Genomic DNA, 26,476 nt, shown 5'->3' on the forward strand with positions numbered 1-26,476 from the left:
CCGATCCTGAAGGCAGTGCAAAACTACGTTGGGTGCGGAAAGCTTTCAAGTGAGTGGCGGGGCAGGATCAATATCGAGCAGGATCAAGAAAAAGAAGGTGGCTTTCGCCTTCGTGTCGTCTTAGGTGAGTGCATAAGGAACCCTGTGAATTTTTTTGTTCAGTTTGGTTCCGCTGTGCTTTTCTGCCCAGTTTCCTCCCTCCGTGCTGAGTAGTAAGTACACACAGCACTCTTTCTCTCTCTCTCATACTCTTTCACATTTTCTCACAACCAGTGGAGTGCAGCAAACCGGACGCTCGGCTGGTTGATTTTTATACGTCTTTTCTCTGCTACATTTCTCTCTCGCGATGAAAGCAAGAATAAATTAAGGCAGAAGAATACCACTTTAGGTGAAGACATGTCACCCAAGATGTGAGGATATGTGATCCCATCGCGTGAAAGGCAATATTGACAAATGGTTTTTCATCTCTTCTTTTACTTCTCAGTGACAATCCGGAGACAATGGTGCATCATGTCTCATGTATGCATAATTGATGATGGACGTTACTATGCGTGTACTAGCCGTTCGACCCCGGGCATGAGCAGATGACAGCTGAACGAAGGTAATGACGACACAAACAATGTCTGCACATGCGCATAAGCGCCGACAATCTGCGGTAATTACCAGCTACACGACAAAAAAGACGCGGTCGCTTGATCGAGACGGCGCTGTAAGCTTGCAAAAATGTAGTTCTTGTGCGATAGCTGTAGTTCTAAATGCTGCGCTAAATGTATCTCCCCTACTGTGAAATCTGAGGAAGTGCGTAGCACGGGCACCCAGCGATTCCCGTTCGTAGAGTTCCCACTGCTCCGTTTACCAGACCGTCGATGACGTCAATGTTCGAGGTAAGCATGTATGGTTTCCCCGGCACGAGAAGAACCTTCTAAGGCGGATCCGCAAACTTGGTGTGCGACAAGCGCGCTACTTTTTGCTGCGCTTTATCGACTTTCTGCTTATTGCGGCAGTTCAGATACGTGTAGTCTGCAGCGAGTTCCGTTCCCCGTTCAGATGTAGCGCCGGGGAAGCGCAGGTGGAAAGAACAACCGCGCACTTGGCGAGGCGGTGGCGCCCTTTCTTGCGCGGTGCAGGAGTCGGCCGCATGTTTCCGAAGCGTTTTTAGCGATCTCGGGATCGTTTCAAGGAATTGGAGGCGTACTTCGGTGCACGGCTGTTGGGAACGGTGAATCAACGTTAGTCGTGCCTGCACTGCGTACACATCATCACCACCTGAGGAGAGCATCCTCACTCTGCAGACAGATTTTAACACGAAAGTGTTTTATGCCGGGGTCCATCAGAACATTCATGACGTATTTCCGTCACGGAAGTACGTCAGCAAAATGAACGCCATCAGATGGCAAAGAAAAAAATCTATAAAGTTTCGTTGACGGGAGCCGAACCCATGACCTCTCTGTCCGCGACGATGGCTGGCGAGCGTTTAACCCACTGAGCTATCGCCAAACACATTGCGGAGGCTACATGAACGCGCCTTTTATCTTTCACACTTTCTTCTCGCAGTGCTCTTCGAAGGATGAATGGATGCTGTGAGCGTCCCCTTTATAACGGAGTGGTGACACCTGTGCCACCAGGCTCGAAAACAAAAACAACAAAAAAATTGGCCGCGTATCTGCGTGCTTCGCTGAAAATGTCGTCTAAAGACGACAGAAGAGGCGCTGCGTGTCATATGAACGCCATCTGGCAATACGTCGGGAAACGTGAATGCTGTGTTGCGGGCTGGTAGTCCCGGCGCAGCAGCAGGCGAAGAACGGCGGTGACCAACGCGACCGGCGGGGACGCCAGGCAGCCCGAACACGCGGTTTGGCGCGAAGCGCCGAAGCAGAAGAAACGTCCGCATTCAACGAGTACTCTCCACACACTCTTTTATATTCACGTCGCCTGGTTAAAGCAGGAATGCCAGAGCGGCGCCCCATGGCACTCATACAGTGCAATACTGAACCGAAAACGAAACACAACAATGAGCTCGTGCAGAGGGCACGGAGGAAGCCAAGTTTCAGCGCAGTCGCATTTTCAGCGCAGCTTAAGAAACTAGGGTCTCTAGAATTACGTATCTATGTATTTTCTATTAAAGGAACACACCACCTAATACTTACCTAGTGATGTTGCGCCTCAGATATGCGTAACGTTTGCTTTTTGATCAACAATGTACACAAGTATGAACCTAGTCAGCCGTTCACGATGGCTGGCCCTTGGGAAAGTGGTTCAACTTTGGCCGAGTGGCTGAATCGAGGGACGTGCCGACAAACAGAAAGACAGACGAAAATTTCTGCGTTTAAGTTCCCCAAGAAAGACTATCGTCTTTAAAAAGCGGTGTGCACTCGCCAATAGCATCCATCCATACCGAAAAGAAGCGCTCCGACGCTCCCCGGGCTGTCGCACCGCGTTCCCCGCTCGCCCTGTGAGAAGTAAAGGCCAGGCCAGAGGGAAGACCACGCGCAGCGTTTCTCTTCGCATTTCACGACGCTTTGAAGGAGTGCATATCGAGTATCAGTGTTTATTATGGGCTTGTTGATGCCATCTTTGCGCGGGATTCACCATATGCGGTGTCCACGTATATGTTAAGAACTTTAGCTACAACAAGGGTGAAATCATTATTATGGGCGTTAGTCGTCGGTACAGAGATGTGCCACTAGGCGTCAACGTTAGTGCGATGCGTCCACATCAAGCGGTGCTATATCTGCCAAACAACAGTATGCATTGTAGAAGCTCTCAAATACCAATGCACTATAAACAATAAGCTACTTCTGCGACGACACGTTTCAATTTCATGTTATACCGATTCCTATGACGGAGGGATCACCATCTTTTTTGGAAAGTGCATTCGCACCCGTAAAGCCACCGCCATCGGGTATGCGGCCGGACAGCCAGTCTTGTGCTGCGCATGCGTCTCCAATTTTAGATGCAAAGCAGCTTTTGCGCTGGGCTGTGTCCGTAGTTCCATTGGCGACCATCCCACCTACCATAGCCATCTGAGCGCGCGCTCGGGCCAAGGAGAAGTCTTCTTCCTCTTGTTCTTCGACCGCCTTGATGATGATACGTGCAGAGCACTTTAGGGGCCCGGGCTGCCGTATGCTGTCCTAGCTTGGCGTAACGCAGACAAAACCATGTGTGCTGGCACGCGCTAGCGCGTTCGGGCCTGTGTAAGGGGCTGGGTAAAACGCTGTGGCCTCTCCCCCTTACACTCTCTCAGCAATCATGTGATGGCGTCGGGGAACGAGATTCTGCAGACTCGCGATGAACCAACGCGTTGTATCCTAGTCAGAACGCGCTGGCACGCGCTAGCGCGTTCGGGCCTGTGTAAGGGGCTGGGTAAAACGCTGTGGCCTCTCCCCCTTACACTCTCTCAGCAATCATGTGATGGCGTCTGGGAACGAGATTCTGCAGACTCGCGATGAACCAACGCGTTGTATCCTAGTCAGAACGCGCTGGCACGCGCTAGCGCGTTCGGGCCTGTGTAAGGGGCTGGGTAAGACGCTGTGGCCTCTCCACTTTACACTCTCTCAGCAATCACGTGGTGGCGTCGGGGAACGAGATTCTGCAGACGCGCGATGAACCCGCGTGGCGTGCTCCAACAAGCGTTCGGGACGAGTAACAGCAACAGCAACTACAGTGAATTCATGGTGTGCTCCACTTGCAAGGACGCGTTAACATCGGGCAAGGTGCCCGTGATGAACGGTAAGTCGACTCATGCGCTGCTTCGCATCCCCACATGGTTCCCTTTAGTGGGAGATGGTGTAATTTTTTTTCCGAGTGACCAGGGTGCCCCGCGGTTCACCGGGCTGCGAGATCACCTCGTCAGTGGTTTCATTATCTCCGCTCAATGACTCATGAGGGCGGGCATAAGTCTGCGGCCTAGTCGGTAATACCTTTCCTGGAAGTTATAGCGTAATGGTATACAGTGAAACCTCGGTGATACGAATCTCACGGGACCACCAAAAATATTCGTACCATCCGAAATTCGTATCACCAGAAAGCGTGGAAAATTAGCATGCGACAAAAGAAAGCTGGCGTACATTTTCATTTATTGTTTTTCAGGGCCGCAGCAACGTCAGGAAGAACCCTGAATGATTGTCAGTTAAGTTTTTAGGTGTCGGAAATCATAGCAACACTCGTAAATATACGGTCCGTAAGCGCGTATTTAATTAATGACCCAGGTGCGTTGTGACCCGCGACAGCTGTAGCCCCTTCGAAATTTTAGTATGCTTTTTTGCATCACACCGGAGTACTGCAGCGAAAGTAACGAAAGAAACGCTTTGACGCGATGTATCAAGGCCACAGAATTACAGAACCACGGTCCTGTGTTATGATTTTGTTATCGCGGAGGTGTTGGGGATGTTTTTTGGGAGGTTTACGGCCGTGCCCGCACAAGTGCGACCTCAACGGTCGCGCATGCTGACGTTGTGAGGCCTGACTCCTTCGCCAAGACCGTCCTCGCCTTCTTTCGGTCCTCGCCCACCTTTAGAAAAGTGTTTTTCTCACACCGTGATTCTGACGAATTGGCGGTGCGGAGCGCATGCCCACGCTTGCGTTCCCGCGCTCACGCGTGCTTGGCGCGTCTTCCGCGACAGCGCGGACAGCCTCCTTCGTACCTGGGCGGTAGCGTAAGTTCGTATCAAACGTCGCTGGGTGAAAATCGGTTCGCAACAACCGTACTCCATTACATTGCAGGCCAATGGGCCTTGGCCGGGGCCATCGAAAAATTCGTATCACCCCGAAATTCGTATGAGCTGCGATCGTATCACCGAGGTTTCACTGTATGTGAAAGGTCCGCGCCCATGGAGCGAATAAATCGGGTAGCTGAGTTCTACAAATTGGTGACCTACGACAGACCACGACTGTAATCGTAAATTGAGGGCTATCAGCGACCTATCAAAATTTAAAAGCGAATATTCTGACAAGACACGCTTTTTTATGGCTTAGTATATTTCTGTGCAGCTGCCGATAACGAATGGCAACCAAAATATGTCGTTCGTAGTCAACTGCGATGACATTGATGCAGAACAGTGCGATTGCCATACTCTCCTGCATCTGTCTACATTACAAGAGTTCTGCTGAGCCATGGTGCACGTGCAGCACTCTGCCGCTTTCAGACCTCCACAGACCTACAGTGGGCTAATATGGTAATGTATAGACATGAAGCATATCAGTACAGGAAGAGCTTGGTACGACTCTGACAGAGAGAAAGGGTGAGAAAGGTAGATGGGGTGGAGTAGGCCATGACCTGTTCTGACCTGCTTCTCGGCACTGGGGAAGAAAACAAACAAAATGAATAACGATGACAAGAATCGGAGGTGCGCATATACAAGTCCATCACGTAGTGGCAACTCGAAAGCCTCGCATCCAGTCCAGCGGCTTGGAGAAAACGCTATAGCCGCTCCTATAGCCACGCCGCTGCGCCGTTTGCATCACGCAAATGACCTAATGTAGATTCACCTGGTAGCAGTATTTCAATAATGTGTGCGATGGAACAAACCAGCTTTTGTCTTTCTCCCGCGTACTGTGGACAGTTGCAAAATACACGTTCGAGTGTTTCTTGCAATGGGCACCGAGCTTCATCATTAGGACATGTGTCGCTGCAGCATGTCTGAACGAAAGGGGAACTTTTTCGAGGGGCTCGTTTCTTTGTTGGACGCAACGAAATGAATCCAACGGACAATTAGGCCAAGTAAACCATAGGAGACATTAATTCTCGTCTTTAACTGTAGTGCAGTATATATGACGTAAATTGAAATGAAGTAAAGTGGAAGAAAAATCTTCCTTTTCCATGGGTGGCATACACGTAATTAGAAGGTTGTGGGTTCGGATCCGTACATTTTCATTCATTCCAATTTACGTCATGATTGCTACACCACAGTTAAGGACAACAGTTAATGTGCCCTACGCTTTCTTTGGCCTAATTGTATGTTTGATTCATTTGGTCGTTCAGCCCAGGGTGTCACTAGCCTTTGAATTTAAGAATGAGAGAACGAACGCGTTGAAGAGAGCGGTTGCCCTCGAACTTTATTGAGAATACACATATCAGAAGGGAGAATGGCGGTTGCATGGCAGGTGCATAGCGCAGCTGAAAACGACGAGAGTGCCTGCACGCACTGTCCATCGAACCTTGTCCATCAGTGTTCTTCTCTGCAGTGATAAGTGCTGCAAGCTGTCTCAGTAACATGTAGTGGCGTCGATTGAGTCATACGTCAGACACCAGCACCGCTATACCGTGCCTGCCGAGACCAGCTTCGGTACCTGAATTAATTATGTGCATGGCAGTGTTCAAAGGCGTCACGCCGCCTGAGGAAGGGGGCTCCGGTAGGGCTAGTCTCCCAGCCCCCGCCTCCCTTGGCCCCAGAAAGGACACAAAGTAATGTTTCTTCTCTCTTTCTTTCTCTCTCCCTCTCTCAAAGGCGTCCCGCAGTTGTAGCCATGCGGGTTTGAGTAGCAAGTGTGACACGCAGGGTGACCGACCATAATTGGCTTCAGGTAATCTCTTTCCTTCCCTCTCTCTCTCGCTCTCTCTCTAGATATATTTGATCCCTCTCCTGTCCGGACAACTATATCGTCCGACACAAGTCCCCCATCTCCCTTCTGACGGTGTTACTACGGAGATCTGCAGTAATGGGATAGGCAGTCAAAATGTCATCGCAAGCAGCCGACTGCTGGACCGGTGATCATGTAAGGATTCCGTTCACTCGTTTATGTTCCTTGCTTATCATCTACCATTCCCTTCCGTCTCTAGCTGATAACGTCCGGGCGCGGCTCAGTTCACTGACGAAACGCAGACAAGAACAGCGTTGTAAACAGAATCGTTACATTATTCGCCACCGAGCTCCATTCCACGACAAGCCCTCGATAGTATCGTCATCGCCACAGTGAAACTCTAACATGCTGTCAACTTCCTCCATCGTAGCAATTTCTTAGGGTCAATCAGTGTGGGAGTGTTACGAGTATGGAGATTTGAGGCAATAAGAAACAAGATGGCGAGTTCTGCAGTATGTTAAAATGCGAGACTGTTCGGAAACTGAATACTGTTAGGAATGCTACCGCTTGAAGCGATTGCTTCCTAATAATACACCGACCCACGTATACCCTGCTGACAACGTTATAAGCAGCACTGTCCGAAATGTCAAAATTACTAGGCGGCATTGCTTGCTTTTTATTTTTTTTATAACTGCGCTCTTAATACTCCTAGCCAATTCGTAGACAAGTCATTCATTGTATGGTGATCTTATATAGATAACGTTGCTGTTACATCAGGGTACAGCCAGTATTAACTGACAGCCAACAGCCGGCGACATTTGCCAGCAGTATACACTAACCCTAGCCAACAGCTCCTGATCTTTAGTCGGTTCTTATAGTATGCGATATAATAGGCTTGTTTAACTTGTCCTGGTAAGCAAATGCCGTCGACCTCGTGGACATCATGCCCCGCTACAGAAAAAAGGATAGTAAATAGATCCAGGAAGACAATCCCTTCTAAAGAAACAGAATCAGAATAGAATCGTTACATTATCCTGGCCCAGCGGCAGCACTAGCCACCCGGAGAAAAGCTCGACAGACAGTGGGCGCGTGCGCAGAGAGGTCGCTTCCGTCGTCCCGCAGATGCATTCAGAAGAAATGAGTGGGAGGGTGCTGGTTGCTGATGATGTTGCGCTGCCTGCCGGGCCTTCCACCGCGGCCCCCTCGGCAGGCGGACGTGGGGATGCAGAGGCCGTTCTTGTCGCGGATGTATCCCCTCGCGCAGAAGCATCCGGGCACGCACTGCGCGGTGCAGGCGTCGGGCGCCTTCTGACCGCACACGGCGGGACAGGCACTGCCGCAGCTCCGGAACTCCTCGTTGCGCTTGCACTGGTCGCCTTGGCCGCCCGCGGGACCGCACTGGTCGCGGGGAACGCAAGGGCCGTCCCTGGTGGCACGGATCAGGCCTGCAGGGAGTAGATGAAACAAAGGAAATTGATTTGCTATGGAGCCACCCAGACGCTCACGGCTAGTGCCAGGCCAAACCCAAAACGAGAAGTAAGTTTAGCGAAAGCTGGAGGTTTGTGGTGAGGAAACCTCGTCGAACAAGAAATGTCGGAATGGCTGATTGGGCGAGTTTCTAGCATCAAGAAGTGTCGCGCTGTAGCCAACGTTATCTCGACAAGGAAACTGATCTTTCCTGCCTTGGAAAAGAAAATCCCCTTGTCGAAACTTTGGCTCCAGTGGCATTCCCTGCTCAACCACTTCTCATCACAACGAGGCCCAGGTGTAACTTATTAACGTCAAGACGTATGTCTGGGCTATTCGGTTCGTAATAGCAGTTAAAACACTCGCCACAGTGCACGAGAGACAAGAAGAAGGGAAAGAACACATGTGCGAACGTTTCGACAAGAGGATCTCTGCCTTGCTGCACTGACGAAGGCAAGTCGGCTTGCCGAAATGTTGGCTACAGCGACATTTTTTGAGGGCTCGACGACCTCTCGGACAACGAGTCCCAAGCGTAACACTTTTTAAATATCAGGGGGCGTAGCCAGAAATTCCATGGCTGAAGTTTAGGGGAAGATGGAAGAGCTTGAACTAATGAGAAGGAATGCTGCTGGAGCCAGTGTTCCGGCCAAGAGATCTGTCTTCATCAGGGCAGCGAGTGAAAACAGTCTTTGTGCGACGACTTTTAAGCACTTCTAGACGTAATTGTCACTACAACCTGTAGAAATATACCTGGTCCTAAGAAATTGTGCAATAGATCGCTGAGAAAAACATCCTATTTGTTTTGTAAAGGCATTTATTGAACACTGGCGTAAGAGTCGACGAGTAGCTTGATGAGAGGCTCAATTCACGGACACCGAGAGCGACCGGCGTCCACGAGGCCCACGAGGAATGCGCGATATAGAGAAATACCCACTAGTTCTTACTGGAGAGGGTGACTCACTATAGCGTTCGTTCCTCCTCGCTACAGTTTAACTAAGTATGGTTTTCAGCGTGGACTTTCTTACAATACTCTTTTATGAAGTAAGAATGAACTTAAATTTCGAAGAATGCTGGACTACACTGTAGATTTTAGAGAAACCACTGTGCTACGTTGTTATTGTATACCCGCGTCGTTTGTTGGTGGTGGTAGTGGTTTGAAGAGGAAAAGGCGCCTAATTTCTGCAGCCCGGTCGGGAGCACGTCGTTTGTTCCTGTGCGCATCACAATAATCTATTACTCTTTTCCCCCTTTCCTTTTATCCCGAAGCAGGCAAAGAGTATAGCTAAGGCCGACTTCTGTACCCTCGTTTAAGTATCTTTCTGACTATTCGGGAGCAAAATCACAGTCTTTTATTCGTAGCTCTTTCTTTCGTTAAGAGGCAATGCTCATTTCCATTTGGTCAGCCGCTGTTTAATAATACACCCCACACCGGCACTGGACGAAACCAGCTCTTACGAACACATCTGGCGTAGGGATGTTCTTGTAAATAGGGTCCCTTGTCTGCAATCAATTGATGAACCTTACGTAGTGACAAACACAAGAAATATACCTGGCTTGCAGTTGCACTTGGGCCGGCAGATGCGTTCGCTGAAGCGCCCTTGTGCGGCTCCCGATCCTCCGGCGCGGCTGCACGGCACGAGGTCACCCTCGGTGCAAGTGGGTTCGCAGTGGGCATTGCACTTGGGGTTCCACACCTCGGTTCTCGAGTCACATGACAAGGGCCCTGCAAAGCCGCGTACGGAAGCATTGGGTGAAGGGAGCGTCGCAATGCGCCGGTGGATGCATCGCGATTCACACGAGTGTACCGTGAGTGCAGAAACTCACAGGGTTCCTTATGCGTTCGCCTAAGACGACTCGAATGCAAAAGCCATCTTCTTTGTTTTCTTCTCAGTTGATGCATTATTGACCCCCCTTCTCTGTGTTCTTCCCTGTGCTGGATTTTAGGAAAACCATAAAGCTTAATTTTGAACACCCGTTATAAAAGTTTGATGGTCTTCAGCTGGTCAATGCTGTGGTAAGATGCACATGGCCCACCTGAGAAATGCCCGAGAGAGAGAGAGAGAGAGAGAGAGAGAGGGATAAAGAAAGGTGGAGAAGATGAGACCCACCAGATACCCAACCATTGACATTAGATGGCTAATGGGGGAGCCCACGCTTCCCAGAAGAGCCTTGCTCACCCCTGATTAAAGCCTGTGGTTGGCTCACTAGCCGGAGCTTCGCATCTCCTGTCCAGTTACGTTTCGGTCACTGGCAGAAGGAAGCGCTCCTGAGCGAGCACAATGACCCGCACTGGTACGTGTCAGCTCAGTGGTCTTGTAGTGTGTCCCTTTGTGTGTAGGCGGGGCCCATATGCCCAGAATTTCTAAATTGTGCAATGTGTGAGAAGTGGAATTTCTGATTAATCATCCGTAAGCTCCGAGTTGAGATTATCGAGGATCATGGGAGATGTTTTTTTTTTGTTATAAAGCTTTCGCAAATGCCCGTGTCAGTGCAATAGAAACAAGAAGAGATAGAGACTGAAAATTAGGCCTTCATACGAAGATAGTCCCTTGTCCAAACAGCGCCTTCAGCAATGCTCTTTGTTCGAAGACATCGTTGCTGCAAGGCAGTCACGTGCTTTCCTGGTGTTCTTGTGAAGTGGATACAAATCATATAGAAAGTTAAGTACTGTATTGGATAGCATTGTGTTCTATATTGTATTTATACGGCGACGGTCAACAGCGTAACCCTGCGGGCATCCAAATGTATGTGGTACTGAACCATCTTTAGTTGTGAAAGCAAAGGAACGGTCACTTGCCAATTCTTCAGGCCAGATAAAAGAAAAAAAGTTATTATTATGATTGTAGATGAGAGAAAGAAAAAAAGATGGCAAGAGATGAAGTGTGAAGAAAAATCTTACACGGAGAGGTGCGTGTGTTTACGAGTTCTTGGCTAGCTTGGGTACATGTTGTGGAATGCAGGGGTTATCCAGCAATTGAGGTCGTAAAGAATCACGGACCTTGGCATCTTGCGAGAAAACAAATACCGGCTTCAGCGTGCATTCCTTGCAAGCTTTGAAGATATGTAAGTTGCAAATGTGTTTCCGCTTACGCAACCATACAATGGCTAACAAGATCCCGCGTTGAAAAAAAAGCACATGATCGTTAACGACCGCTAAGTGCCGCGCAAGACAATCCTGGCTCAAGCCAGGACTTGCGAAGATATATTTGTACTAATCGCCGTTATTTCTAACCCGGCAGCCCATGGCACATGTCCAGATAAAGGGCATTCAGGTCAACTACTACAGTCAATAAAAGAAGGGGAAGTGAAAGAGCCAGAGGAATAATAGACATTGTGCCAAGTCTGAGAAAGAGGGTCGATAAGGAACAACTTCCGCATCATTCGCGAAGAAGCGGTGTTTTGATTGCGCCTTCCGATGACTTCGTGCCGCTTTTGAAGCTACGAAAAAATCATGGCGCTGTAAAAATCAACTGGAAGGGCATTTGTTCTTGCTTTTTTTTCTGCATTCCTTTTCTACCTCTTCGGCTGTCGCTCTAATTAATGGCTCTATGAAATTAAATTTAAGGACGCAGCGAAATATAAGGATCCTTCGTGGTTCATGACAGTGATAAGCAGACGCAGCGGTTGCCGCTTGTGCTGCCGCAAGCAACAGGTCCGTCATCGCACAGCCGCTGTCCTGTCGCCTTTTTAAACGGCAGCACACGTGACTGAACGTTGTGGTTGTTTGCAAGCGTTACATTATGGAACACTGGAAGTATTTCGAGCAAACGGGCATGTCATGTGGCATCCTTTTTTTTTATTTCGCGGGCATCTGTAAAAAGCATAAAAACGCTAATTCAATAGAAAGTGAGAAACTGTCTAATCGGGTGTTTCGTGATCCAATATGCAACTTTCTGGCTCGAATTTTTTGCCCAGCTTCGTTCCTTTAGAAGTTGGTTAATGAATCTTGCGCAATTAAGCAATTAAGTAATACCTGAAAAATAGTATGACATGCTCCATTCAATAGTCAGCAACATGCTTGGGTCACATCGTCATTGAGTGCGTCGGTATGTTTTAAAGCTCTGGCTAGAGTTAGTTGCCGGCACCCTGTACATGCATATAGTCTTCAGCTGCTTGTGCAAGTCTGAAAGTACAATTAGTGCAGCTCAGCATACAATGTTCGCTGAAACATTAATAAGGCAAGCAAACACAACAGAGAGTTAAATAGAACAGAACAGTTAAAGTATCATGCAGCATAAACAGCTACAATGAATCGCTAAAGAGCTGTTCAAATAATCGTTCTTTATTATGACAGCAATGTGCGCAAGCAATTCATTGATGCTACTCCCGGGATGTAAGTGGCAGGAAGGAGATGTGAATAGCAGTAATTTTTCATGATGACACGCCAACACTGTGAACGATGATCGAGCTGTGATGATATGTAATCAGGAAAGAAATTCAGTTCATCACGAAAGGAAAAACAAATGGTGAGGCATATAGTGAAAATTGCACATACGAGAGGTTTCCCAGCAGCAACCTATATGTGCACAATGATGACAGGCTGAGGTTAGATATCATGTTACGCACACTGTGCTAGCCCAACATCGTGAGTTTAGTGCACGAGTGGCGTTCTTTTTTCTTCCTTTATTTTACGGGTAATGGCCACAACGCAGCGTGGACTCAATTCCTGTTCGCGTGTTTTGCCCAGCCTTCATCTTGGCGAATGCTTTTTACGCTCTAGTAACTGACCTTCCGTGGTGGTCTAGGGGTTAAGGTCTGTTGCCCCGAAGGTCGCGGGATCGAATACCGGCCGCGGCGGCCGCATTTTCGATGGAGGCGAAAATGCCAGAGGCCCGTGTGCTTAGATATGGGCGCACGTTAAAGAACCCCAGGTGGTCGAAATTTCCGGAGCCCTCCACTACGGCGTCCCTCATAATCATATCGTGATTTTGGGTCTTTGAACACCAATAATTATTATATAGTAGTTGCAGTTTCTCGCGTTTAGGCGTGTCTTAGGCGTCACTACCTAGAATAACTGTACTCTTGCCCTGGATGTTTTACCACAGACTTTTTTTTCCTTCAAGATGCCGCCCGGGTCCAAGGACTTCGAGCCGTCACTTGAAGCACCGCCATCATCATCGACGGAGGGCGGGGCGGGACAAGGGTTAATTCCCTCTTCCCTCCGCCCCGCCCGAAAGAAGCTGCCGGACAACCTTAATTAAAGTTTATTCATTCATTCACTTGTAACTTGTCTTTCTTTTTGCTGTGCTGTTTCATTTCAGTTCACTGATCGTAGCAGAAATGTTTAATATAATCATCTCATATATTTGATTTTACCGATAATAGCGTTCGTTTGATGTGTTAGTTATTACCATCAGTGTTTGCACAAATAGCTGGAGGTCCCACAACAGTTCTTTTACATTCGGGCCCTCGCCTGATATATTTGTGATCCTGTAATTAATTTTTGAGAGTAATGAATCTGAATCTGAACCTGAACAGCTTTCGCTGGGTTGTTCTGGCACCTTGCTCAATGCCCGTACCAATGGGCAGCAGTATGCCCGGCAGATACAACACTGAAGAAGAAATGACTAATGGACAGAAATAACTGCGAAATAGTAGTGAGTTAGTTTGCCAAATAGCGCTCTTCGGTAAAAGCTAACGCCTAGTCCGCAACTCGTTTAAAAAACCTATCCACTATTTACGGCTCACGATTCTGCTTCGTCTCACAATCAACCTTCGCCAATCACTGACGCTGCCAACGTGCAAATCCAATAAGGGTTGCCGTTTTTTTTCTCATTCACCTCGGTCGAACTATACTTCAAGACTTTACACTGGCGGCTGCTTTGGTCACGACCGGCGTTCGAGGGCAACCGCAATCAACAACTGCTGCACTGCGCATGCGTCCGTCCGGATGCCCGTGCATACGGGGTCAAGAATGCTCGGGATATCATTGAACCGCGCGCTACGAGTTCCACAGCCCCTTCGACCAGTTTGATCCGCGGAAGGAAAAACACACAAACACACTGCGATATGCGCGGGTCAAGACTGGCAAGTAAGGACAACAAGTCAACAACCATAAAACAACCGGCTGGGAAAGTGGATAGATCGGTTGCGAGGGTCGGTCAAGCAAATATCTCTATATCTTTGCGCGTATTGTGCAGTCGTAGTGGATTGATGCATTCGGTATGCCAGGCGCCTCTACCTTGGAGCTGCTGTCCGTTGGCCAAGTCGCAGACGAAGGCCACCAGGGTAAGGGCCAAGAGCTGGGTCAATGAGGCGGCAGCCATGACGACACTCCCACAAATAGACGGGCTGTAAAAACCGAAACAAAAGAAAGCAAAACAAACGAGTCAGGGCACCCGAAGCGTTGGTCAACTCCTCGCCCAAGCGGGCCGCCATGCACGCGAATACGAGGAAGAAAAACACTCTCCGTAATACCGGTCGTGGTGTGACACGTGTTAAGTATAGCAGACGCGTTCTCGAGGCTCGCGTGCAGCAGACGACGCTTTTTCAGGTTTCCCAACCTTCAAACACCTCAGACAGCTCTTCAAAAACAGACGGCGTCTAAAGAGCCGCATGCAGACGACGTTCTGCAGGGTTTTCCCTACGCGGTGAAACATCTACCGCCATCTGCGCCAGAAGAAGCCGCGCAGCAGACGATGCCTTCAGTTGCTGTAATTCGTTGTAGCGCAGGTACAACGACATGGATATTGTCACGAGGTAGTGACGGTGAAGAAGGCGGCAGTAACACTGGTAGATACGATACTGTTTATTGGGCGAACCTGTGCCCAGAAAACTAAGCAGCTCAATGGACAAACAATGTACGCTGTACACTGATAGCGGCGACCACAGTCGTCGGCCGTCGGTAATCTCATCGTCGGCGGAATGCGTCGTCGTTTATGCATCAGAGATCGAACCTTCCAGCGGTATCCCTAGTGCTTGCGTAAGCTCCCGAACAAACTTGAATAGGCGCGCGTCCTGCGCTTTATCTTAACAAAACAATCCGCAACAATCGCGAAGCATCCCAAACATTGCGGCGCCGCCCGCGCCGAGCGGTTCTGACAATTTTTTGGATGAAACCCTGTCACATAAAAATAAAGGAATATGGGAGCGTGGCAATATATTTTTAGAGAAAAAACACGCTGTCTGTTACACGCGAACTGCGTGCAGTCTAAATTGTCTAATGTGCCTTCAATCCTTTAAGTCATCGTTATCGCACTGCAGCACATATATGTGCTATGACATTGTCTATAGACAATCTCATAGGTATTTTAAGGTTCCTCACCTCAACGTGGCAAAACACACAGGCGCCTTAAATGTCTCAGCAAAAGGCATTATCAGGTCACTTCCCGACTAGATGTGGTAATAAAGCAGATAACTATCTCGGTTTCTATAATTTTCTTCCAGCTCATGTACAACGACACTCACACATACACCGAGAAGATGCGTGGCTCAATGCGATTGGTGGGCGTTGCCTAATGTGACTTATATATATTTATTTCGTCCTATCGGGCGCAACAATAAAATCATACTGCCACCGATGTTTTCAGGTTTTCAACCACAACGCGGCAAAACCGACGGTGCCCGAAAAGCTGCAGCACACGACGTTTTCAGGTTTGAGTTTGAGTTTGTTTATTTACCACATGCAGTTTCACAGCAAGTGGTTTGGACGGGGGGAAAAAGGCGCGTTAAAGCATCTTGACAAGCCCCCCATCTCTAGATTCGCTGCGGCAACAAGACGGCTAAAGCAAAATATATCTCAAAAAGATATAAACGAATGACACGCATGCTATACATTAAAAAAAAATGTTATTCAATGAGAGAAATATTACTACGGACATGCTTAACAAAGCATATTCAAAATAAAAGCATTAAAGAGTGTTCGCACACTTCAGTAAGTACTTCTGGAATTATTTAGTGCATTCTGCAAGCAATAACTTAATGCTTCAAAGCCGTGTTGGTACGCGGAACATAACAGTGTTCAGAGTGTCTGTTTAGGCGCATATAAGAATTTAGTTGACGGTTAGCTAAACTGCGTATATAACGGTGACCTTTAACGCCGTCAGGTCTAATGTAGATTAATAAGGCGTATTTGTATTGCAGCTTTCACCTAATTATTTTATACTCCAAGAATATTTTTGAAGCGTTTGCCACGACAAGGTTGCGCCACCTTGACATGGCAAGAAAAAAGAAAAGAAAGAGACGACGCCTGAAGATTCCCGCAGCAGAAGACGGCACTGCAATGCAAAAGGTGCCGCTCGCAGCGGTAGGCCGACATAGAAAATGCATGCGGATCATGTCAGGCGTGGCGCCGAACACGTTTCAGTCTGCTGACATGGTTACATTTCTCGAGGCGCCTACACGGATCTTGTCTCGAGGCGCTTATTCTTCAACGCTTGGACGGTATGCCGGCGTGTGTGGGCCTTCATTGCTCAACGTGTTCTACGTAAACGGAATCGTGTAGTTTTTTTTTGTCTCAGAGGCATTTATTAAGGCGAAAGCCTTAGATGCCTCACCAAACGCGAAATTTGACCGTCGGCGTCCCGCGTCGGCGGTGTCGGGGACGAGTGATGCAAAAAATCATCATCGCGAAATGACCTAACCATATATGACGTCGTCATGACGCCATAAATCGCCAGAATTTGGGACGTCATCGCACAAATTTTGGTGTGACGTGACGTCACATGCTTTCGTCATCACATGGCATCGTAGCTTGGTCAAAATTGGGCAGATCACGGAGGCAGTGCAAAACCAAGCTAGGTCCACAAAGTTTTCGGAGGGTGGCGGGGCAGGATCTACACAGTCGACGGAGAAGAAAAAAAATGATAGCTTTCGCGTTCGAGTCGTCTTAGGTGAACGCATAAGGGACCCTGTGAGTTTTGTACTTGAAAGAGTCGCATTTACTTCTTAAGTGATCTTGTGCACAAATCTGCATAATATATGGCTTGTTCACAGATTTCGGAATAATTACAAATTTCAGACACTACAACAGATTTTGCCAAAGATTCTGAATAAATACATTCAGGCGTCAAGTTTCTCGTGAAAAAAAAAAAGAAGCTCACATTATTTTTCGTGAGTTTGTAATGATTTTGTCGACATCGAAAAATGTACTTTTTTGCGGGATTTTCATTGTATGATTTTGTTATACACTGTGTAATTCAAAGCATGCACCAAGAATTTTTGTTTCTGCGTTAACACCTTTACGATTTCAGTATAATTTTGCGTAATACAAAATAACGATGAAGATTGTCTACATTTGTATAATAATCCTGTGATACTCTTTTTTGTTCAAATACGGCTATTAGCGAATTTGTATGTTTACTTTACTTCTCGTTCCTTTCTGGTGTCCATATGTTTCTCAGGTATGTTTCTTCTTAAAAAGTGCGTATGATGTTCCAAGACAATAAATGTTTTGAAATGTAGCAGTAATATTATGTCATAGATTATAGAATGATCTCAGTAGCACTAATAAGTCATATTTGTTGTATCATGTCTCGTTTAAAACTTGGCATTGTTCCATCTGCCTTGGAAGGTTTTCTTTAGACTAGTCAAGCTGTGCATAACGACTTTTAGCCAAGGAACCTCTCCAGAATCAGCATTTTTTTCTGGTAAATAAAACGATTTGATTTAAATTATGATTTGACTTCTTTGAAGCATTTATTTGCTGCTCTGTATACACGCATAGACGCCTGATGCACGATTTCGTGAGATTATTCTCGACTAAATAAAGAAAAGCCCATGACTGGCATGAGAATGAACGCCTCCTACAATATCAGAAAGATAATCATTTTTATATATAGATCCGACATGTGCGAGATGATTGTATGTAGTATGTTGGAGTGACGAAGCATATACAACAAAACACATTTATGGGAACGTAAGTGGAACCCAGGAACCCAGGATTCACTATGTACATTTTCCTTTTTGCAAAGGTTACGTGCCAACGAACACTGCAGCAGGTAAAATAAGAACACTGAAACAAACCGTGCTGGGATGTTTGCATTTTAAAACATCACTTTGGGCTTCGGTTATCTAAGCTGCAATAACTGCGTTTGTACGCTCGAAGGCATTCCCAAATTCGCGCTTCAGGACGAAGAAGTGCGCAGATGTCTCTAGCCTCTTATTCAGCCTGCTGTTTCCTAACTAGATTTGCAGGAGGTTGGTAGCGCCATGCTTGAAACAAAGAGTTCACGCGGGTCATCTGGCGTAATTTCGTTTTAAAACAACGAAATGCTACCACGGACGCGTATACTGTGCCATAAAAATGGTAATTCGTAGTAAAGCTGCTCACAATGAATGTATAAGACAGAAGGCTGCTCGCTACATGTCGACCCCTTTGTAATAGAGGCCACTGTATAGAAAAGACACCTGTTCGAACGCTCTTTGAACTTATAGTTTCTTTTCAAGAGTGATGGTTTAGGAATATAGCATACCGTATGTGGATCCCTTCTGAACCAATCATTATGAATCTTCTCTGATGATATCCTTGTCCTGACGCAGATGGTAAGCTTTGAGTGCAGTCACAAGGAGCCATATACCCAATAGTACACCGTTACCAGGGCAACCGTTATTGATCAGACCTTAGGGTGAGGACTGCTGATTTCACAGGATATCCTGACGGCACGCAGCCGTGCAATCAGTACTGACAAGGCCAATATAGGCTGTTGGATGAATTGGTGTTCAGAAGTTCACAGACGTTGTCTTAGCGGCTGTGACGTCGCGAGGGTGAAACTAATGACAAATGGCCATCGCCACTGTCGAGAAAACACCATTAGCAGAAAAGTGTCTCGAAGAATGCTTTGTTGATGTGGTGTAGTCCTCAGGTCTGCAGAACTGATCTACTGCTCGGTAGTACTCGGTGGGATTTGGATCAAATAGGACTGCATCGATCACGACGTTTCGGGATAAAAACCTTCGGGAAGACGAAACATTGAGCGCGCCAGTTACAAAAGAAAAGCTCTGCAGTCGAAGAGCCCGAAGATAGCTACACCTAAGTGTGTATCGAGGAAACTGGGAAATATTGAAGGACGAGATAATAAGCAGCGATATACATGTTCTGATAATTAGCGATCTGAAGTGGAAATATATGAGGTATATACATTCAAACTACCAGTTTTTTAAAGATTTTTTTTTTCATTCAGGTAGCGAAACAACGAAAAGAAATTGCGCAGCATTTATAGTAAACAACACAGTAAAAATTCAATGCTTTAGGCGTGCAACGCAGAATGCATTAGCATTATTTCACTCAGAATAAAAACTACACCCTAATGCATGCTCCAACTTCAAAAGACATTGAATGAAAAATGGAGGAATTCTGTCACAAGCTGCAAGACGTGGAGCGAACGCAAAAATAAAAGAAAAACAAGTGCTTTCTATATATGAGACAACTCCGCAGGAAAAGTTGGTAAAAAAAAGAACTGTCCTCGACCAGCTTTGAAAAAAATAAAAGCTAGATATCATGGGCAAATTTGGTGGGATAATCGGAATAAACCCACAAATTACACTGTAACCCTGAATCACCCAGACATCACATTGCCAACAGTTCCTTTATACATGAACACTTTCTTTTCGAACAGATAGAAAATGGGGGTAACCGGTACCCTAGTTTGATCATTTCAAAAATGGCGCCGGGCAAGCTATGCAACACGTGGGAGAGATAACTGGTGGTTTGTTGGGGTTACATAACCAGTACCAAGGTGCTGTAAACGATGTTGAGGACGGCAGAGAATTAGACGCCGTTGTGAAATAAGGAAGTTTGTTTTCCGCGTAGCGCTGAGTCAGGTCACGAAAGACAGCGGCAACGGGAAGTCGTCAGGGCAGGCCTGTCGTCTTATTGTGGACGTAGGATAGACTGATGATAACGATTACGATCAAACAGACCGCAATACTTGATCGCTAGAACTTGGATTAACGATTGATACCTACTAAAGATACCGTAACTGTCTACAATCAGTGTTAGGATTTACGTCTTGTTGACAACTGTATGTGATTCGAAATGGCACAAATTGTTTCTTCATGAACGAAAAATTGCATTCATACAAAAGAAAAAAGCGAGCAAAAATTTACAAGGTACGCATTCGCCCAAGAAGACTCGAAGGCGAAAGCTCACCGATGTTGCTATATTATCGTGCACCTAATACCTACGTCCGACGTTCACCAGTTAACGGTCGATAACTAACTTTCCCTTGTTAACTCTGGACTTAATTTGCTTTCAGTAACATCATATCGTGAACTATAACTAATCTGCTCCCTACTCACTTAATTTGCTTTATCATCATGTATGTTCACAGTCATATTCCTTTTAATATGTTTTCCTTTTACTTTCATTTATTCATCTTTTGCCCCCGTTACTACTTAATGAATAAGCCAGTATCGCGGTATTGCCTATCCAACTCCTTGGAAAAAAGAGAGAGAGAGAGAGATATCACCGGTACGAATGGTAAATGAGACGTCTAGGCTTGCAAAGTACAGTCTACCGACGTAATTGCCGCATCTCCACTTTTATCGATGGCTGAACGTAATCCGGATTTCGCCGTGACATTATCCACGATACGATCTGGGACCGTGCACTCACACGCGTAGCACGAATAGAAAGCAAAATCACTCGCTTCTTACCGATCACTGCACGAACGCTTTCAGTAAACACAGCTCCCGCTCTCGAAACGTTCCGGAAGCCCGCAAAACGGACGGAAGAAAGTTATCTCACAGGATGTGCTCTGATGTGCGTGGATTTCCGGCCTGCTAGACAAATGATAATGTCAACAGATCCGTTCCGTGTGCTTCGAGTCTGCGATCACCGACAGCGCCGTTGGGTAGCCTCTCAATATTTGTTCAGAGTTTTAGTTGAACGTCCGCAGCAGCTCAGCGGACGCAGGCGCCCGGTGGAAATGGCTGGCTGTCTGCGTCCGCAGAGCTGCTGCGGACACCCAACTATATCCGTCTGGTGTCTTTATCACAATGTTCCAAACCCTTCCTGAGCAACGTGCTGATTATCTATCCGTGGCTTGGACTTGCTTCACCCTTGTTGTAAGCTGCATTGAAGCGCGCATCCTTACGGTAATAATAGTAATTGTAGGGCTTTCACGTCTCACCCACAATATGATTCGACAAACGCCGCACTGGTGGGCTCCAGGAGGTTTGACCACCTGCGTTTCTTTAACGTGCACCTAAATCTAAGCACATGAGTCTCAGCATAATACCTCCATCGAAATGCGGCCGCTGCGGCCGGGATTCGATCCCGCAACCTTCGGGTCAGCATTCGAGCGCCATAACCACTTGACCACCACAGCGGGTGCGGTAATCGATGACGAACTTTCGTTAAAGTTATTTTAAAGTAGTTTCATTACCTTTAAGAAAAGGTAATAGTGGTGTAACGTCGTTACCTTCGGCCAGACGTAGATTGTAATGTAATGTAATTATATTTAAGAAAATTTTAAGAAGTAATTAGTGCTGCAATTTCATTATTCTTAGGATTAATTTTGACATACCTGCTGCCTAAGCAGCGGGAATATTCAGCTTTTTCTTGCGCCTCGTGGTCTCTAAACTTTTGACGGTGACTGCATATAACAACAGGTAGAAGTATACATAAAAAGATCATAGAAAACATGCATTGCTGATATGAAGTATATATGTGTATAACCGATTATAGCGCCTAACGACAAACTTACACTACGTACTTGGCTATTGGCAAGCGTCTAGCTATTTACTGCCCTTAAGAGCCGTGCCCAAATGGGGCGCAAGCATTAGCGCAGGGCGAGCAGTCGACGCAGTCGTGTGTACCTGCACGGTGAATCACCTCCCGAGGGATATTAAGTCACGACAGCGTTTTCGATAGCAGACCACTCGCACATTACGTGAGTCATGTGCACATTACGCGAAGCACGACGCGGTCGTCGACATCATCTAGGAGGCTCATCAAAAGGAAGCGCGCGACGTCGCGACGTCAGTGAAATGACGTCACTGCGAGAATGTCTTTTTCTCTTTAGTTGCGTACGAAGACTTACGACGAAATGCGTGACGCAGTTATGAAAATGCTTTCTAATTTTGAGAATTCTTAGAGATAAGTCAGCCACGATCATAAAGGGCCTGATCTGAGAAACTTCGCGTTTTAGTCATGAAGCGCCTACTATGCGTACACGGCATAAATTTACATAAAGCACATTCCATATACTGCCACGCACGCACAGTGCCTTAATTTGATGCGATCGGGTTTCACCCCCCCCCCCCCCCAAAAAAAAAAAAAACTGTTATCACCGCTTGGCGCAGGCTGAGTAGCAATGTTTGGGAAGCTTCGAGATTGTTTGAGATCGTTCGGTTAAGATTACGCGCAGGACGCGACCAGTCAAGTTTATCCTAGAGCAGTGGACCCGGACTGGGGTTCGTTTATTCTTTAATAAAGTTGTTCTCTCTCTCTCTCCTAGAGCTTACGTGAGCACCAACGATAACGCTGCATGGAAGGTTTCATCACTGATGTATGAACGACAGTGACTTCCGACGGCGAACACAATACTGATGGCCGACGACTGTGATTGCCACTTTCAGTGTACAGCGTCTATTTCTTGTACATTGACGTTTAATCACCTGGGCACAAGTTCACCGAATAAACAGTTTCATCTTTAACCTTTTGTGCGGCAGCGGGACGCATACGTCTCACTTTTCCGTCTGCAGAAAATTTTTTTCTCCCACATCACCCGTTGCAATTAGCACAACGCTAAGTCACTCATATCCTACCTAAGTCTTCGTAATGCCGAGGAAAATTATTTTACCGAGCTATCGAAGGGCGGAAGTAGTGTTACAATGGAGTTGATTTTCGATAAATTTTTTTTTATGATAGCTTGCAAATTTTCCTCTTCTTCAGATAGAAAGAACGTACCAATGAAAATGCCGGATAATTTGCTCTTTTTCTGGTTTTTCAGAGAGGCGATTTTAGCTTCCAGTCATCACGTGCTTTTGTAAATTTTCGCAATAACTTGACCGATAAAGGCATCAAAACACGATCCCCTGCGAAATTGCCGCGCTCATCGCACAGCGTAATGGAGCTGAGGGATGACATATTCAAGGACAACAGCTGGACTCGACAATTTCGACAGCCAGAGCAAGGACAGGCAAATGGACAAAAACATGGTGGAAGCATGCGGTGATGTAAGCTTTACAGGAACAGACCACAGCTATGAAGGCTCACAAGAGGCGCAGGTGCAGGTGGTGTTCTACTGCTGGGAAGGAGGTCCGCACAACTTTCCTCAGCACAACTTGAGAAGTGATACTCTGTGCCACTTGGTTCAACCGTTTTATCCTAAATACCCGTTGACGCAATCGCGAGATGGTGCCTTCATGAAACAGTGGGGCAGTGTTTTCCCACTTTTTGAAAACACTCTCATGAGTCAGTGGGACATATATGTCCCACTGTTTTTCAGTAAACTACTGGCTTGATGTCATTGAAATTTCTGTTATACTATTCCTTTGTGGTTTATATCAATTTACCAAGACCGGTTTTTATATCATCGTGTCAAACATATAGGCAAACCTTCAAAGGGTTAACAGCGCGACTGCTTTCTTCTTTACATTCACGACCACGTGGCAATACTAAGGCGTAGGTTTCGCTTTCGGCGACTCAGACAGCACAGCCGAGCCGGCGTTGACAGAGGAGGTGGGGCGACTAGTCAAGCCGTACTGACCGTGAATTGAGAGTGAGGTACACAAACAATATCTGTCAATTTAACGATCAAAATTTGGAGATTTATTTAAGAAATTTTCATTTCAGAATTATACTACAGCGTAGAACAAACTCAAGCGCCGTTGCTAAGCTTTGCCGCCAAAGTGTGGGGTGGGGGGTTAGACAGCATTCTTCTTCCCTAACGGACACCTGTGTTGATATACATAGAACACCCCGGTGACGTCGAAAATTTGCCTGATATGTCCATATAATTGCGATATAAAACAATCTGGGTTCATGTTTTTACGTCCATTTACGCAATTTGTGAAGTATTCACTTACATGCACGCAGGAGAAACGAACGCCGTTATATAACTCATTGCCTTAAACATTTGGTCGGTAGTATACCCTACAGCATAAATTTACTGTTGTGCATTGTATTCTCTACATATCACAAGTCATTCTAATTAAGCCATACAGCCGTCGCTAGGCTCTGTCTTTTCATATGAATGCAGTGACGAAGTCCTACGCCAGACTTACCACGCCGATACACCTGGAGTGTCGTTCCCACTGCTTATGCGAATTCAGGTTTTACGGCCGACAGCTCCTGTAAGCTGTTTTCTTTTGTAATGCTCGGTCGAGACAAATGTATATTCGTTTGTGTGACACTCATCCAACTATCCTAAATTTATCTTACTTTAAAATTAAAACTGCCTTAAAATGCATTGAGTGCTCCGGTTTGCCATGCCACATGATGGACACCTTTCCAACAGATTATTTTCGAACACGATCGACTTCGGGTGCCGCTCGCACCAAGCGATGGAGCCGTAAACATTTTCATTGGTGACTGCTGCTTGTTCGGAGTACCGCCACCTTCGTTAACGATACACCTGTCATAATTGTCTTCTGATACACGGTCTCACGTAGAGGTTCAGCGTGAGAAAGTCCTTGCGAAATGCGTACAGGATTGCTACGAACGTTTCACGCGCAGTTACTTCGATCAGTTGCCGCCCAAACAATACGAACACGCAGAGCTGTTTTTAAATTATAAAATTCAAAAGGGAACACCTGTCATAAAAAATAACTTCATTTTAATTAAATATTGCGGTTTTACATCCCGGAACAGACGATACGATTACGAGGGACGCCGTATAGTGGAGAGCTCGGAAATTTCGGGCATCTTGTATTCTTTAACGTGCACCTAAACTGAAGTACACGGACCTCTAGAATTTCACCTCCGTATAAATGCGGCCGCCGCAGCCGGGATTCGACCGGCAGTCGGGTCAGCAGTCGAGCACCATAACAACTGGGCCATTGTGGCGGGTATCCAGAAAATAATAAGAAAAAGACGTTTCGGCTTCCCTGACGGGAACCTTGTACACAATGAAAAACTTTAAGCAGTTCTTATTGGGAAGAAGGCTCCCGTCAGGGAAGCCGAAACGTCTTTTTCTTGTTATTTTGTGGTCGGTGTTCCTCTTTCAATCTTACGATGCTGCTTCCCGACCAAACGGGCTTCCATCAAAACCTCGAGTTCTGCTGTTAAAGTTTTACCGGTCGTGCCCGAAATAACGCTTCGGACATCTAAGGTGAACGCACAAAGCAGGTGCTCGAAGTCGCGGAGACGATTTCGTTGCAGGAGAACGCGATGAGACGCAGCAAGAGTAAAAACACTCGGTAGACTGTGCCACCACCTTACCTGGAAACGACGACGTGCGTGAGACGTCGAAGGCGGCCAAGTGACGAATACGGCGTCGACCGCGGGAGTGCGAAGCGACGATCCCAAGGTTACCCGCGCCAGCGACGGAAAACACTACCACCCGTCGGTTTCCTTTTCTCACTCTTTCTCTCTACTTTTTGTTTTTGAATTCTTGCTCGCACGCGCCGTGGACGGACGTGTCTTGTAGTCTCTCCTGCGGGGGGCAATCCCTCGCCACACACACACACACACACACACACACACACACACACACACACACACACACACACACACACACACACACACACACACACACACACACACACACACACACACACACACACACACACACACACACACACACACACACACACACACACACACGCCGATAGGTTTGCGTTGTTTCAAAACGGACGTTGCAAGACTCGTCCATGCACCTTTCTCACACCCCTCCTTCCTCTCTTGCCTTTCTTATCTCTTCGCAACATTGTTCTTGGCTTTGTTCTTTTGTTCCGGACACTACTCGCAACGTTCTCGTTCCGTAACCCCCTCCTCGCAAAACCTGTGCACGCACAGGCGTGCATATTATGCACGACTGCTGTAGCAGACGACGCAGTTAGAAAGAAGGCGTGCATATCATACACGCATACGACTGCTAGCAGACGACGCGCGGTCAGAAAGAAGAAGCAGAAGAAGAAGAAGAAGCCAGACGATATCTGGCGGGCGTTCAAAAGAATGGCGTCTCGCTAGAGCGTGACCGGGGAGTCAATTGGGGTCGCGACACGTGCGGGTCCGGTGCACAATCGCGTGCCCATCGACGAAGCTGCAATAACGTTCCCGGTATGAGGAGGCGGCCTTAAAACAACAGCTGGATGGAGGAGCACCCCTGCATAATCAACGAAGGTTGTATAAACGCGAGTTTTCTTCCGGCACAGCTGTCAGACCATACGCGGACGTTATGGATGGCACGCGCCCGGCAGGTGATGCCTGCTAGTTCCTCGATGCGTGGCCGTGGCGCAGGGAGCTATGCGTGCAAGCGAGAAAGACGACGCCTTGGGAAGAAAATTGCGCGATGTTTTTTAATTGGCATCGCGCTATCCTTCGAGCTTCTCCGGTTTCTACGCGTTGACGCGCGGTATAGACGTTCCTTTCTCTTGGCACGAC

The 26,476-nt window shown here is 47.0% G+C and overlaps 1 protein-coding gene across 2 annotated transcripts; it reads right to left on the bottom strand.

Annotated features, from left to right (window-relative positions):
* Positions 1 to 6,022: 6,022 nt before the first annotated feature.
* LOC119401207 (serine protease inhibitor swm-1) lies at positions 6,023 to 25,411 on the bottom strand. Of its 2 annotated transcripts, XM_037667890.2 has the most exons (4): positions 25,313 to 25,411; positions 14,168 to 14,277; positions 9,536 to 9,709; positions 6,023 to 7,964 (listed from the first exon to the last, which is right to left on the bottom strand). In XM_037667890.2, exons 2-4 carry the CDS (start codon positions 14,250 to 14,252, stop codon positions 7,648 to 7,650), a joined length of 576 nt encoding a protein of 191 aa, XP_037523818.1. In that variant the 5' UTR covers positions 14,253 to 14,277; positions 25,313 to 25,411; the 3' UTR covers positions 6,023 to 7,647. The 2 variants fall into 2 exon arrangements, with proteins under 2 accessions (XP_037523818.1, XP_049274670.1); XM_049418713.1 differs by lacking the exon at positions 25,313 to 25,411 and having other exon boundaries at positions 14,168 to 14,303.
* Positions 25,412 to 26,476: the final 1,065 nt, after the last annotated feature.

Source organism: Rhipicephalus sanguineus, chromosome 8 (assembly GCF_013339695.2).
Source record: "Rhipicephalus sanguineus isolate Rsan-2018 chromosome 8, BIME_Rsan_1.4, whole genome shotgun sequence".
Taxonomy (NCBI): domain Eukaryota; kingdom Metazoa; phylum Arthropoda; class Arachnida; order Ixodida; family Ixodidae; genus Rhipicephalus; species Rhipicephalus sanguineus.

Coding starts and splice junctions, on each gene's coding strand:
- LOC119401207 (XM_037667890.2), bottom strand. CDS start 14,252: ATGGCTGCCGCCTCATTGACCCAGCTCTTGGCCCTTACCCTGGTGGCC. Junction 9,710..14,167: donor CAACGGACAGCAGCTCCAAG/GTAGAGGCGCCT, acceptor GCGGCTTTGCAG/GGCCCTTGTCATGTGACTCG. Junction 7,965..9,535: donor CAAGTGCAACTGCAAGCCAG/GTATATTTCTTG, acceptor TACTCCCTGCAG/GCCTGATCCGTGCCACCAGG.